This window comes from Tetrao urogallus (genome assembly GCF_951394365.1).
Source record: "Tetrao urogallus genome assembly, chromosome: Z".
Taxonomy (NCBI): domain Eukaryota; kingdom Metazoa; phylum Chordata; class Aves; order Galliformes; family Phasianidae; genus Tetrao; species Tetrao urogallus.
Window position 1 is genome coordinate 23110657 of NC_136816.1, and position 16046 is coordinate 23126702.

The 16046-nt window shown below is 38.2% G+C and overlaps 1 protein-coding gene across 1 annotated transcript in view; it reads right to left on the bottom strand.

Moving 5' to 3' along the window:
• Positions 1-1539, bottom strand: part of AUH (AU RNA binding methylglutaconyl-CoA hydratase) — a gene marked incomplete at its 3' end in the record, with an annotated part of 111840 nt that extends 110301 nt beyond the window's left edge. Inside the window, exon 1 of the mRNA XM_079548656.1 lies at positions 1329-1539. Coding sequence (XP_079404782.1) covers positions 1329-1533 — 205 coding nt within the window. The 5' untranslated portion in view covers positions 1534-1539. The remainder of the gene's footprint in view (positions 1-1328) is intronic.
• Between the last annotated feature and the right edge of the window lie 14507 nt (positions 1540-16046).

Here is a 16046-nt window from a genome sequence, read left to right on the forward strand (position 1 = left end):
AGAGCAGTTTGTTACTTTGCCTGAAAGATTCAACTGGTGCTACAGGATTTGCACCTCTGTGTGAGGCAGCTCAAGGTCAGTTTTCCTGCTTCCCCAAGCAGCACTGGGGACAACACATCTTCCTCTAAGCAACTCAAAAAGAGCAGGTATATACGAGAACAGAAAAACAGCACAAATAAACATGTCTATGTCTTGACAGGTAGTTAGATAGACAGGGTCTGCCCCCATATGCAGTATGAAGTGGAAAAATATGGAAGGGGCAACAGTGCTGGGGTCCCACTTGGAAAGACCCGGAAGAAACTGCTGGAGAAGGAAATAGTATGTTAAGGGATTAGTGATAAAAAACACTGGGGCTTAAATGGCACTAGCATCCTAATGGAGCACAGGTACTACATGCTGTAAACTCACACAGATTAATTTGTCGCATGGGAAGATGAGGATGGTGTGCACTAGCATCACAGAAAGAATAATGCACAGAACGTACAAGCAAAAATACTTTCCAACGTTTTACCAAGCCTTCTGTGCTCCTGTCTTGCCTCCACTTCAATTTAAAATAAGTTTAAACTTAAGACATTTGTTTGGAATCAATTCTCCATTCCTCAGTTGGTTGAGAAAATAGGAGTAAATAAGTATTGTATTCAAGGAACTCTAGGGAATAGAACAATAAGAAGTGGATTTCAGGATCAGATTACATCATTAATCTTACTGACTCTTAAAAAACGTATCTTCTAAACCTAAGATGAAATTGAAAGTTTACATGTACAAATATATACATACATATGAATGCTCTACTCAAAGGTGCACACGCCCAAAACTGCGCCAAGTTTAATGTAACTGAGTTGATGTTTTCAAAGTTATAAACTGAATCTCGCATCTCAACACATGATTGTTCCAAGACCTACTAACCACCTAAAGAAACACACACATCACAGAATAGTGCTGCACACAAGAAAAAGCGGATGGAACTTCTCTGTCCCTGTCTGCCCATACAAACAAGCACACAGCAGGTGCGGGATGCCAACTGTAGGAGACGACCCCTAAATTTCATTTTCTGCCAGCAAAGCGGCTAGCAGAGGAGACACACACCCAGGAGAGTATTTTGATTAAAGTCAGCAGGGCTGCTGACCCATTCCTGCAAGTAACTGCGGCCCCGCAGTACCAGCACGAAGAGGCTGATCTGAATCCGCCGCCCGCCGCTGGCAGCACGCCGCGCGGCGCCTCCCACCTGCCCCCGGTGGCGCGCAGGGTAACCCCAGCTCACAGGCCCGGGCGCCGCGGGCCGGGCCGGTAGGGCCGCGCAGAGGAGCGGCCGGCGCTTTCCCCGTTACCTTTGTGCTCTTCATCCAGGTACCGCACTCGCAGCTCCTCCTCCTCCTTCACCTCCGATCCATAGCTCCTCCCGGCTGAGGGGAAAGCGGCGGCGCCTCCTCGTACCGGAGCCCGGGCGCCGAGGGTGGAGGAGGTGGCAGCGGCCGCGGCGGCTAGCCTGAACCGGCCATGCAAGAGGCCCAAGCCACCCAGCGCCGCCGCCATACTGCCGCCTGCGCCCCTCAGCCGCCAGCCTCGCTCCCGAACCCACGTGACCGGCGGCTCTACGCAAGGGACGCCGCCAGCTCCCGCCCCTCCGCCGCCAAGGCGCGAGGACCGCGCTCGGCGCGGGGCTTCGCGTGCCCAAGGGCTGACAGAGCGGCGTCGAGGCGCCGCGTCTCGGCTGTGCGGGTCTGGGGTGCCGCGGACCCCTATCTGAGCTGCGGTGCTTGGAGCAGCAACGAGGCTCCTGAAGCTGAGAAGTTTGGCTTCCTACCCCGAGGCTGGGTATTAGGAAGCTTTCTTCTCAGGGGTGGTGAGGCGCAGGGAAGTGGTGGAGTCGCTGTCTCTGGAGGTGTACCGTAATCCTGTGCATGTGGCACTGAGGGAACTTAAGAACTGAATACAAAGGCTTTGGGCACACCTTTTATCTTTAAGAGTTGCAGAAGTTGGCGTTCCTGACTGAGGGGGAAAGCAAGATGGGGAGGCCCCAGCTGTCACTTTTGCTAACTCGCTTCTGCGTTCCTTCTGTGCCAAGTTGCTTAGCAGGGCCTCCACTGCCTTCCTTCTGGAGGGAGGGAAGCCTAAAGATAATGACCTGTTTATTCTGGCAGAACGCTGTGAAGGACGAACGAGGGGAAAAGAGACTATCACCTTCCATTGATTATGTTTTACTATTTAAACAGGAATGTAGCTTGTGATTAGCATCCTGTTCCACTCCTGCTGGCAGTACAAAAGGACACAAAGGAATAGTGAATTACTATCCTGGAAGCTTCGTTCGCAGTTGAGGAATGTTTTATTTTTATGAGATTAAATTCTGAAAGATAGTACCCAGTTATGTATATGGAAGCAAAAAGGCAGCACTATTCTGAAAGACATCAGTTGAGATAAAAAGACAGTAAAAACAGAACTGGACTCACTGCCTTACCATCATTGCTTTGAAGCCAAAGGCAGATGCATTTTCTCTGCTCAGCTGTTATGTGCAGTGGTTCCCACACTACTTGGCTCAAGGTCTCAGAAGTGCTTTCTTGAAGAGAGGACAGCATATGGAATCATGCCTAACAGCCTCATGTCTGGTGTACAAACATCCACAGTCATTATTAGGACTCAAATAATTTTCTAAGTACCATGTTCTTTTACATTTTCACTTTTTATTATACTTTTTTTTAGCATACGAAAGGAAAAATATTTAATTTTTACTGACTTTTTCTGCAGTTTCTCACATCTGCATTGCTAGAGCATGTTTACATTCAGATAGACGTCTAATTTCCAATGGCCTCTACAGCATTTTTTGAAAGCAGAATTGTTAAGAAAATTAATACAGTATAGCTACCATTGTAACATTAAAAAAAAACCCTCCTGAAGAGTTTTTGCACTCCAAGTCAATTTTTTCAAACAAATCAAACTCAAATTACTAGCAGCAGCAGACACAAAGATGGCTGCTAAAGTCATTCTGTTCTTTAAACTGTGTCTCTGTATTAATGCATAAAACTTCATGATACATAGATATGTTTTATTGTGGTAGTTAAGCAGTAGAGTACATTTTGCAATACTGTACATTCAGTTTCTCCCATTGCACTGCCATTCAAGCATGGTGGAATGCTTCTTGGATGGAAGAAAAATTGTCCATATTTTGGTTCCCTGTTTTGTTTTTTTGTTGTTGTTGTCGTTGTTTTTTGTCTGTTTGTTTTTTGTTTTTACCCTGTAGCTTAGTTCTACCAAAACAACTCCACAATTGAAGTAGGACATAGAAAGCACATTTAATTACAGAGGGAGAGTACTGAGATGCAGATTGTTATGTAAATCATATATATGAATAAGAAAAAAAAAAAAACAAAAAACTAGAGCAACAAAATGAAAACTGTTAAGTAGCTATCTAATTACATATGACATTGTTTGGTGACCTGTTCACTTCTTTACACAGAAATCCAAACACTGATGCTTGGTGATGGGTAAAATAAATTGATAGAGCAAAAAATGTGTGAATCTTGACTCAGCATCCCTTATGTCCAGAGAAGCAATGTTAACATGAATGAAAATGGGATCAATATAAACAGAAAACAGCAGTTCTCTGCATTCAGCTATTACTTGTAATATGGTCCTCAGTCATAAGCTAATCTGGGAGAAAAACAAATGAACAAAAAAGCCTAGATGGTTCTCCTCTATTTTGTATTTGGAATTTCCTTGGAAGACCCATTCATATCAGGTTGTGGGTTCTCACAGTGTGCAGCAGAGACTGAAATATGCAGGCCCTTCTTAGTTTCACACACAGCTCTTACTTGAAAACAGCATATAGGTCCAGAAACTGGGAAACTGCCTGCATCGTTAGCAGTGAGAAGTTTCTTCCAACTGTAATTCCTCACACTTCAGTGCAGGCCTTCTGCCATGATTCTCTCACTTAATTAAAGATAATGGAAGAATGTGGCCTCTAAACTTCAGATCTAAATTAGATACCATGGAATGGGAAAGTAGTTATGCATGTTCAGTTAGGCGTTTGCTATTATTAAGAATAATGATAGATTATTTGAAATGAGACAGGAGAAATAATTGCATGTGTATTTATATTAATATGCAAATTTACAGGTAACAATGAAAAAGGGCAAATAATATCTATAGTAAAGCAGGAAAAGGGTGGAGGAAAATGAATCTGGGCTAGTTGCAAGCGTCTTTGATTTTCTTATACTTTGTGTATAGATGAGGTGTAACAAATAGTTTCATTTTCCCTGGGTTGAAACTGTCACATTGCAAGAGTGAAAAGAATATGTTTTAGGAGAAAAGCAGATCAACAATGCATGCTTTTCAAGCTAAATCACATGTTTTTCTTGCATGTTGTAAATTAATTGTCTCTGTAAAATCACTTGATATTTCAGAGTGCAATCTATTAGCTACTTGTTTTCTAAGTGGTTTATAAAGGTTATATGCATCTGCTACTAGGAGATTTTTTCTCTTCAAATTTTGACTTACTTGCTTTTAATGACAGAATTTTACTGTTTATTATGTCGTCCAGTTAGCATACTTCACAGCATTTCCAATCTTGAATTTTAACTTGTTAAAAGCTTTTTGTTGTTGGCAGATCAGAGCCCAAGAAAGGCCCTAAGTACCTTCAACAGATTTTGGTGGACATTTAATAAAGAAAATGTTCAGAATGTTTTCTAGGGCAAGGCACACAGCTTATCCTCAAAGAACATGAAAAAAAAATATTTATTTCTATAGGGCTGAATACAAGCAGAGATAGTGGAAACAGAATTTACATAAGCAGAGCTTCCTAAAAATTGAGCCTATTTGTATGTCTTTAAGTTTGTCTCCATTTGACAAAAAAAAAAAAAAGGAAAAGTAAAAACTTTCAATTTTACTGTAGCTCAGCAGAGCAGACATTTGCTTACTTCATTAACTAACTGATGCATGCAGGCAAACTGCATCCAGAGCAGCACTAGAAACTTTTCTTATGGTGAATGTACCTTTTCCAGCTGTGTGTAAGTACTGTTAAAGTCATGTGTTTTCTGCAAGCTTCTAGATGAGCCTTTATATGAAGCCATACTCATCTTTCACCTTTATATACTTTTGAGGAACTCCAAGACTTGCACAACCATTAACTGTATCTTGGAGCGTCTTCGCTTTGGCAGCAGAGTACAAGCTCTAACAGCATGCAAGTGAAAGCTTAACTTGAAGCACAGAAAGCAAACTAGAATGATGCTAGTGTAATTTATGTTTACTTTAGGAAGGTTGATACAAAACTCTTGTAAAAGGTGAATTTCCCAGTTTTCATATCCAGTAAAAAGCTATGTGAGCCCCTGCTACAGAGATGGTGGACCAACCTTACCTACTATACAGTATCTAGAAGATTGAAACAGAGTTAAGTGTTAGCTTGGATAAGGACAATAAAGATTTACTAACTTACTGGTGAGATTTTCCTTCAAAGTAACATTTGATGAAAACCATGTGAAAAATATTTTGTTTTAAAAAAAATTGAAGTAATGATGGACATCTCAATGAAACAAAAATTAGTAGCAGCACTGCAATCAAGAGGTGAAAAATATTATATTATTTGTTTCCTGATGTGATGCTATTTCTAATGGGGAAAAAAAAAAAAAAAATCTTAAGAATATCTACACTGTTTAAAGACAGTGCATTTGCCATGAAATTTGACTTCATAATGGGATCTAAGAGAAACCTGATTGTTTACGGTCATTAGAAAATGTTATAGAAAAAAATCGGCACCTTATCGACTGTCTGATGTAGTTCTTCATTACTGCTCATGAGCAGGCAAGGGTTTAAGCTGTATATTATGTTTCTGAATGGCATAACTAATTTCCCTTCTGTTCCGCAAATTTCTTTTTCTTGTTTTCTGAGGTGGTTTATGTCTAAAGGCAATAACTGAGTTTACTGTGGAAAGTCTGTAGATAACATATGAAGTATAAGATATTGTTTACCTTTTTGCAAAAAGCTGCATAGTTGCTGCTTGAAAAATACTCCACATGTACAAATAACTCTGAAAATAAATGTTAAAGTGCTATGACATAAAGTGTATTTATGCTTGTCACTTTTCCTTTTTACTCTTTTATGATTCACAGTATGTTGTAGAGAGATCTACTGACTATATTTCATTCTTCGTAAGTAATGCATCATATTCATTCTTACACTATATTTAGTGTAAGGGGAAAGCACTAGGGGCTTTTTTGATGCTTTATATAGTTTCATTAGAGTAGGTTATCTTTTACATTCTAATCTGAAATATGTTTTCTTACATTCTTTCCTTTCTGCATACTAATGCAATTAAGACAGTCTGGTAAGCTGAGTGAGCATTTTCAGCTTATTCTCTCACATGTAAGAGCTCTTTTTATGTTAAAGAATTTGAATCACCTTACGACTTTAATTTCCAGGATAGAGCAAAAGGTTAAATGGGCAAAGATTCTATGTCATGCATGGATACAGGAGCGGATGAACTGGGATCTATATAGGCTAAGGACTCTTATATTTGTAAAAATTGCTTCCTCTTAACTCTTTTACTATTCATACTTCCCAATATTAGCCATTTTTCCTGGTAAGATCAAGAGGATGGAACCTAGCATCTGCATGTGAAAATAAAAGAAAAATAAATACTAAGTGGCTAGTTTTTTGTTTGTTTGTTTGTTTGCTTGTTTTTACCGTGAACAGACAAAATACAGAGCTATTTACCAGGGGCAGCAAACAGCTGTTTCCAAGACAGCAATTTTCAGAGTTCAGATTTCTTAACATTCTTTAGAGACGTATAGTTGTATATCCCCAAAATTAAAATACCATCCCAGAGCCATTTTTTGCAATTTGTGAAAATCAAGCATCAGGAAAAATAATAAACAAAAAATAACTTCTCTTCAGAATCATAGTCAACAGTTATTTTCTGGAGAGTATCTTTTTTGTGTATGTCACTTCATGTCTGAAAGTTAAAGCTATATTTCAGTTGCCTTATGCTTCATAAAGTATGTTTTACCTCTTAAGTGGAAAACATTGTACTCACTCTTCTCAGCACTGGCAGCAGCTGGTAAGAAAGGTGTATGTATGTGAGCAGCTTCTCAAAGTGAAAGGCTTAAAAAAATAAAAATAAATAATGTTTAATAAAAAAATGTTTTTAAGTCTAAGCCAGAATGTAAGGCTGATGATGTCTGCAGCCTTCTATTACAGAAATGGTTTGAAAAATTTCGTACTATTTGTGCTCTTTCAACAATATACCTGAAAAAACTCTAAGACTGTGGTCTGCTCCTTCAGTAGAGTTCTTTAAACTTGCAATTTTTCCGTGATTCGTGTAGTCCAGCAATAAGTGGAAAGTATGAACAGCAATGCAGTGTTTCCATGTTCTGAAGCAATATTTTAAAACTGCTTGCAGGAAGAGGTTCCAAAGATGTTCAGAAAGGCTAGTAAAACATAAACACAACTTCATTATCATCAGGTGTGGTGGCATGGTACATGGTGTTATTGTTAATCCACACATCCAGTCATCATGTCAAGATTGCTATTTGTTGCAACTGATAAGAAGTATCCTTGGCATCCTTCTCTTCCCTCACCCTACACTGTCTGCCAGTGAAGCTCAAAGATGGCATTCCATAATATGTGGGATTCCTGCATCATGAGCAAAACAGAAATACATTGGACAGTCTTTCCAGTAACCACTGCATAAGAGCATGAAGGAATTCTGTGGTTTCCTTAGAATAAAGCTTTTGTAGTTTTCTTTGTAGCCTGGATGTCACTGCAGAATCTAGGTCCTCTGTCACTGTGTGACCACTTAATAAGGTGGGAAAAAGATGGAACCTCTGAAAAAATTACCAGGATCTGCTTTGACCTTGGGATGAGGTTCTTAGTCTTCTAACGCAACCAATAAACTCTAAAGCTATAAAGTGTGCAATAGAAATTTGGCCCAACAGAAATCCACATGCATTTGTCTGTGTTGTAATTAAGACATCATAATAACAGAATACAACTTAAGAGAATGTCACAGAAAATTTTTTTCACATATATTTTTGGCATTATTTGAATTAGATTGTGCTAGACTGAAAGTATTTTTTAAAAATGGGTTTTACAACTCTTAACACATTAAGCCAATGGCATTTCTTAACATAAATGGCATTCTAAAACAAATAATTGTACAGCCATACTTCCCAACGGTTCCAACAGCTAGTTTTTCAAAATGCAGTGTGAAATGCTGTGTGATTTTTCAGAGGTCTGAGAGCCTGCTGCCTCTGCTAAGCTCGTTTACTACTGCATGTAGTCATGAAAATCATCTTACATTAGATATATATGAGCAAGTCTAGTGAACACCTGTAACTTTTGTCGAAGTCTGAGTGCCACAAATGTTACATCAAATATTGTGAACATTTGAAATAAATAACCAAAATGTATGGACCATTACAGAGAAATGTAATACTAAAAAATGTAACTGTATTTGGCATTTGTATTCCTTTCTCTGCCTTTTAAACTGAACACAGTTGTGCTTTAATAAAGGCTTGCTTACTGATATATTTGTTTTCCTTTTACTTAATCTTCTGTTGAATTCATCATAGTTTATGTTTCAAGCATCTGCTTGTTCCTGTAGAAATCTCTGGTGTCACAAATTCAGTTAGAACTTCATGAGAGACTCAGATATAAAAATAAAACATGGCTTGAGAAGACAGAGACCATTATTCAAATAGCAAAATCCTGGTAATAAGCATAAAGGAGAAAGGATGTACAAACAGTAAGGCAATTTATTATTTAAATCTGCTAGAAGAAAATCCTGATTTTTTTTCTCTTTCAACTACAGAAACATAAATGTTTTTAGAATTGTGTGTAAAACACATACGGAAGTGTGTCATAAAGTGAAGCTTTCTAAGCTTTTAAACTATCTTATCTACCAAAACAGGACACAAAATGGCCACCACAGTGGACAAGGTGAAGGGAAAAAAGATTTTCTTAATGAAAAGAGTAGGAGAATAAACTTTTATTAAGAGGTGATACTACAGTCTATAGTAATTACTGGGACAGTTAATTAATAATTAAGTACTGTTTAAAGATTTATTCAGATGACTGTCACGTTCACAAACAACCTTTTGCTGAGATCAGATTTGTCATCTCTTTAGTCATCTTTAGTGTCAGACTCACACATCTCACTAGATGTATGTTGTGATCCCCCAGATTAGTAGATACAGTGCATCTAGGAGAAAAAAAATGCCTCAGCAAGTCTGCTGAGGACAGTGTTGCAGTTGAAACAAGACAAGGAAGGAGTGCAATTCAAATGGCTTTTAAATGCGTCCATGCGAACTTCAGGCTCAATAAGGCAAAGGGCAAAGTGTTGCACAGCAATCCCAGATATGAGTGCAGGCCGAGAGATGAATTCCTTGAGAGGAGCCTTGCGGAGGACTTGGAAGTCCTAGCAAAGGAAAATTTTGATGCAAGCCAGCACTGTGCTTTTGCAGCCCAAAGGCCAACAGCATCCTGGGCTGCATTAAAAGAGGAGTGGCCAGTAGGGAAAGGGAGGTGATTGTCACCTGCTACTCTGCCATTGTGAGGCCTCATCTGGAGTATTGCATCTAGGCCTGGGGCCCCCAGCAGGAAAAAGTTTGGAGATGTAGGAGCAAGTCCAAAGGAGGGCAAAGAAGATGATCAGAAGGCTGGAGCACCTCTCCTATGAAGAAATGCTGAGGGAGATGGGCTTGTTCAGCTTGAAGAAGAGAAGGCTCTAAGGAGACCTCATTGCAGACTTCCAGTACATAAAGGGAATTAATGAATGGGAGGTGGATGAACTTTTTACGTGGGCTGATAGTATAGGACAAGAGGGAATAATTTCACACTAAAAGAGGAGTGGTTTAGGTTAGAACTTATGAAGAAATTATTTACACAGACAGTAATGAGGCACTGGCACAGGCTACCCAGTGAATCTCTGGATGCCCCATTAAAGGCCAAGTTGGATGGGCTTCTGAGTAGCCTGATCTAGTGGGTGGCAATCCTGCCCTTGGCAGGACTTTGGAAATGGATGATTTTAAAGGTTCCTTCCATTTCAGTTGATACTGTGATCCTATGATTCTATTTAAGACAGAGTATTTTATTTGGAAAAGAAAGAGGTGAAGTAGTACTGCAAGCTTACAAAAATATTTGTGAAAGTCCCACTACGTAGCAAGGCATTTACTTTTGTATTTACAACACTAGGGAGCCTTATGAAAAGGATAAACAAATAAAAAAGAAACTGTTGTCCTGAGAATTTCCCACTGGGTGGCTTAGAATATTTGCTACCATCATGCTTTTTTAATATCCCATTCTTAAGACTCCACCTTTTCTCATAGCACATGTAGGCAGGAAAGCAGCAGAGAACAGGTATCCCATGCCATCATATTACTCAGCTCACTTTCTGAAAAAAACAGGAGTGAAGTTACCTTTTTTTGACTGAGAATATTAGCAAGTGTAACACTTTTATAGAGTAACAAATGCCACTGTGCTTACATGAAAGATGGTTCGTGCCATTATACTTAATAAAAGATGTGCAAAGGGACAAATGGAGTATGCACAGATGTTACCTACACAAGGAGACAGGAATGTAGCTGGAATGTGCAGCTAGACCAGAGCAGGTGGAAACCCATTGCTGACATATGACCTGGGAGATCTAAAAAAAAAAGGAATAGATATCTCCTTGCCTTTTGTTCTGTCTTCTGGGTTAGGCTGTTGTAGAAGATTATTTATAAACCTCTTCTTGTTAAATTTGTAAAATATTTGAATATGCACCCTGTTTTAGCAATAGCTGCACATCTAAAACCCTAATCCAAAACCCATTGGAATCAATGGAAAAATCACACTGACTTAAAAAAATATGAGTTGGGACAGGATGTTAAAAATATAGGTTTTTCTTTTAATAAAAATAAAATCTTGACAAGATTATAAAGTTTAGCACTCGGGTTGCTTTTAGGTTACCTATTCCATATCTGTAATAAGAAAGGGTTTATACTTCCTGAGATTAGCTTATTAGTATCTAATTGGAAGGCAGGCATAAACTTATTTCAGTCAGCACTTCATTAAATGTAGAAGGATTTCTGTGTGTGGGATGCAGAATAGATTAGACTCGTTTAACTACTTGGAGGCTGCCTTCAGCAGAGGGCTATTCACTCCAGACCCACCATTGTTCCTTTTTTCCATATCTGAAGGGCAAAAGCAAAAAACTATTTCATATTACAGTCAGATGCAGTTTAAATTTGTTCACCCACCCACAATATAAATCGATTTACAATTGCAATAAATGTAGCCATTCAGGCTAAAATTTGTTGCGCTGAATGCCTGCCTCAGGCTCTGGCTAAGTTTGAACTAGAGTGTCCCAGTCCTATGATCGCCCTTGCAGGAAATGCATTGTCTTGGAAAAAAAAATTGCTAGCTAGCATCATGCGTCATCTTCATGCCTAGCTACAGAGAATTACACTTTCTCAGTGGCAGCACAAAAATGTCAAGTTCTAACTTTCCACTTTCTGTGAGAAGTCCTGTAAACTGGATAAGTTACAGTAATTCCATCTTGGAGGGCTGACAGCTTAGATATGGCCTGCATGAAAAGACGGGTATGTTCCATATAAAAGTGGTGCCATGTGATACTACTGAAGCAGTGCCATAGCAGGAGTTAAACTTGTGCTACTATTTACGATTTTTTTTCCTCTGCTTTTTTAAAAGCCACTTTTAAAGCTATATTTGTATATTGTTAATTTAACAAATAAAGCAAAATGCTAACATCATGCATAGCTACTTTTTTTCCCCCATCAGTGGAGCAATGAGCTGTCCTAAATTAACAAGTTCATATGGCTGCACAAAATTCTCCATAGAAATGTGAGTTACATTGTATGAGTCAGAATGGGTCATGTCTCACTGGGAAAGTTAGCCTGACCTTAAAGATAAATGAGGGAAAAATCCCTTGGTTTGAGGTGCTAAGAGATATTAAGGATGGAAGCAAGAAAAGAAGGAAAATTAGAGTCTCTACTTAAGCTATCCAAACCCATGTCATGGAAGTTTTTTTAAGAAATAAGGTGCAAAATCAATTAATTCTCCGTAATGCTGAGCTTGTCCTTCATAAAAGAGTTGTAAAATTTCCCAGGGATTGGATAGCTGATTTTGTTCTTCCCTTTACTATGTTTCTCTAAGAAAACCTTGTGTACCAGAATCATGCAACAGGGTTCCCATGAGGTCAAACAGAAAGAAATAAATGCCATATGATCTCAGCAACTGCAAGACTTTTAGTGCAGTGGAGTGGATATTTTTTCATCCCTGCCAAGAAAAATACCAAAAGAGATTGTAAGATCTGCAATTTTCTGTTCTATTAATTGGTAGAAGTACAGGAAAGGACTTCCTGTAAAATTAAACTTTCACTTCTGACCTACATATTTGTTTTTTTCTTCCTAATGACAAATTACACAAGTAAAGTGATATGCATTTACAAATGCATTTTTTTTCCTTAAATGGTTTCATAGCATGCTCAGATTCAATTCTCCAGTTATGCCTGAACATTGTTGGGTAAAGTTTCTATTATGCTATAATGCTACCAAATTATTTTGTTTTATTCACTCAGAGGTTTCCAAATGCTTCCAAAGTAAGCAATACTTTTCGCTTGGCAAATGGAAGACAAAACAGAGTTTTGGGAAAAGAAAAAAGGGAAGGGAAGGGAAGGGAAGGGAAGGGAAGGGAAGGGAAGGGAAGGGAAGGGAAGGGAAGGGAAGGGAAGGGAAGGGAAGGGAAGGGAAGGGAAGGGAAGGGAAGGGAAGGGAAGGGAAGGGAAGGGAAAAGATGGTGGGTGAACCCACAAAAAACAGACATATGGAAAGAAAGAAATAAAATCACAGCTATATATGAATTTTATATTAAAGCAGGTAGCTGGAGCTGAGTGATTCTTGGGCAATTCTCAATGATAATATTTTTGTTCATTCAGCTCTTTGACAAGGTGGAAGATCTCTGCTGTATCTTCAGGTGAATTTACACTTACAGGTGTTTTGAATATATTTCAAAATAAACACAGTGAAATCTTTGTCCTGCTGAGCTCAATGGTTACTGGCCTTATTAGAGCCAGAATTTCACCCTATTTTATCCTGAAAAAAACTTACTTAGTTTCTTCTTATTTTAATGAGAATTCAGACTATATTTTCTGCTACCTCTATCTTCATGCTAAATTAAATATTTTTCATAAGCTTTGTTACTAGGAAGAAACAATGCAGCACCAATCCCCTGCATTTGAAACCAACCAAGTATTTTTACTGCTTTAATCTGAGTACCCCAAAGGGTCTTCTTTTGAGAAAGTTCCAGTTCCTCACCCTGAGAAAGCTGTGCTTTTTGTAGATCAGGTAACAGAAAATGAGTGACAAATTTAATAACTGCAAGGAAAATAATGATATTTAGTCTAGTCAGATCTATTTTACAGTGGTACATGATACCATCAGAAAGAAAAAAGTTATATTTAAACCGCATGATGGAAAACAAGCAAATTATATACTACAATATGAACTAGAAATCTATTAAAGAATTTTTAGATTATGCTGGAAAATATTGAAAAATACATTCTTGTGCATTGGTGTTATACACACAGTTCAAGTAAGTGGATCTTTTCAACTGTAATGTCTGTGATTCATTGTCTGAAATCAAGTAGGAAAAAAAGTCTCAAAGAAAAAAATGAGTAGTCAAAGGAATTTTCTAAGAATTACTTTTTCCAGAAGTAATTTTTACATATTTCTTTTACTAGCAGTATAGCTAACAAGTTTCAAAAACCTATTTGTTGTGTGACTTTGCATTATAAATGTGAAGTAACACCTCTTACAGCTCTCAAATGTGTGACCTTTTTTTTTCTGTTTGTCTGCATTTTTGGGCTAAATTGAGTTCCTAGTTTGATATGAATGCAACTTTTTGCCCAGTGACATAAAGTTCTTTCATAAGAGATTTGGGTCTTCTTAGCAATATTATGCTTAGTGTTATGCAATAAAATAATAGTAGTAATAACTTGACATTTCAAAAAGGAATTGATGAGGTAATAAAGTATTAATTAGGTAAGAATCTGATATAGGTCAAGACAGCAACTCCAAAAGATAATGAAAATAATTTATAAGTGAAATAATGCCTCCAAGAAGTGTGATAATTATAGACATGTAGTTTTTAAATAGAGTGGTATTTCAGAAAGCACTCATGGAACAGAAGTAGCTAAGCCACTGCCTGACATTTTCATGCATTATTAGGGAACAGTAAGTTTTTGTCAGTGGCTGAAGACAGACCCAGAATGAATTTTATGTGTTAGACAATAAAACATCATCCAGTACAACTTCATTCTGCAAGCTTTTATTTGTAACTGTGGTGATAAGTCTCTAGTAAATAAAAGATTTGATGAGATGGAAGGGAGAGAGGAATAAAAATAAAATAGGTCTGCAACATTAAGACCTATAGAGAAAGCCAGACAGGAAATCACAACACAACTCTCCAACTCCTTCTTAGTAAGGAGTCGGGAAGTGGCTCCCTCATCATGGGTCATGGGCCCAGGGCATCTGCAGCATATCTACTTTGCTGTGGTGTTGTCAATGGCCAACCCTCATATAGCTGAGCCTGCACTGTTTCAGATTTCTGTTAGTGGGGAAAGAAAGTTTGCATAGTTATAAGTACATGAGTTCCTTGCTGTTTATCTAAGCAATGATTCTTTAATAGTACTTATAGGACATTGATCTTATCAGCATTATTCCCAAGTATATTGCAAATACTGGCTTATTTTTATATACAGTGACTTCTACAGAAGAGGACATTTGCTAAGATGGGTAACTGGGACTGAGACAGATTACAGAAGTGTGTAAAGGTGAGCTACCTGAGCTTCATGGATGCATTATTTGTCCCCTTTCCCAGGAAAATAACAACCTAGCAGATCCTTGTCTAAGCTTCTCTTAAATTTCCAACAGTGGAGACCTTGTACACTTTGAAAATAGTCTGGTCTAGCGCTTCTTAACCTTTCCTGTGTTTTTCTGAATGTACAGTACTAATTTTTACTGTTGTTGTTTAAGCTTCTTAATTCTCATCTCTCCTAAATCAGTATCTTATTCTTTGTAACTGTATTTTATGTACTTGAAGATCTTCTGTGTTCCCTTCCTTGTCTTATTTTCATTTGATCAACCTCCTTCCTTCTAATCTTTTGATCCTCAATTTGATAACCATCTTTTCATGTCCCTGTAACGAATTCTCTCCCATTCTTTCAAGTTTGATTAATGTTGATTTGAAAGTGTCCATAAAAAGAATCATAGAATCCTTAGAGTTGGAAGGAATGTTTATAAGTCATCTAGTCCAACTCTCCTGTAATGAACAGGGGCATGCACAGCTAGTTCAGATTGCTCAGAGCCTGGCCAAGCCTGGCCTTGAATGTCTCTAGGGACAGGACTTCCACCACCTCTCTGGGAAAATTGTTCCAGTGCCTTGTCACCCTCACTGAAAAAGGATTTTTCCTTATATCAGAAATCTAAGATGAAACTAGGCACAGGCTCCTGCAAAATCCCATTTGCTCTAATTTTTGTTTAAAAACAAAACATCCAGCTAACCACAAATATCATTTCTGCTTCCTCATTTCATGTTGATCACATTTTCCTATCCTACTGTGCATCTCTGATGTCAGAGAGAAGACCCTTACAGGATGCACAGAGTCAATTTCTTCTTCCCTTCCCCACGGCCCATCCCCATGTAACAGAGTAAGATAGCTTGAAGTGTTCATGGTGAATTCCTGGTTTTTGTTCTTTGTTTGTTCACTGATTTTCAAACATTTACAAAAAGTGTGTTCATTTATTCCAGAATTTTGCAAGAAAGCAGATTAGCACAAAATTTCTGTTTTCCCCTCCTGTTTTTTAAAGAGAAATATATAATTATTTTTTTTCTCCATGTCTCTGTCCCAGTTTTCAAGAATTACTGCTGCAGTAATATCAGCGATAGCTTTGAATGATAGTAAGAACTATACAAAAAGAAAAAAAATCTTAGAATCCAAAGCCGAAATTCTTCAATCTCTGACAATTTGAGTGCATCCAGCTCACAGGAGTGTTTCTGTT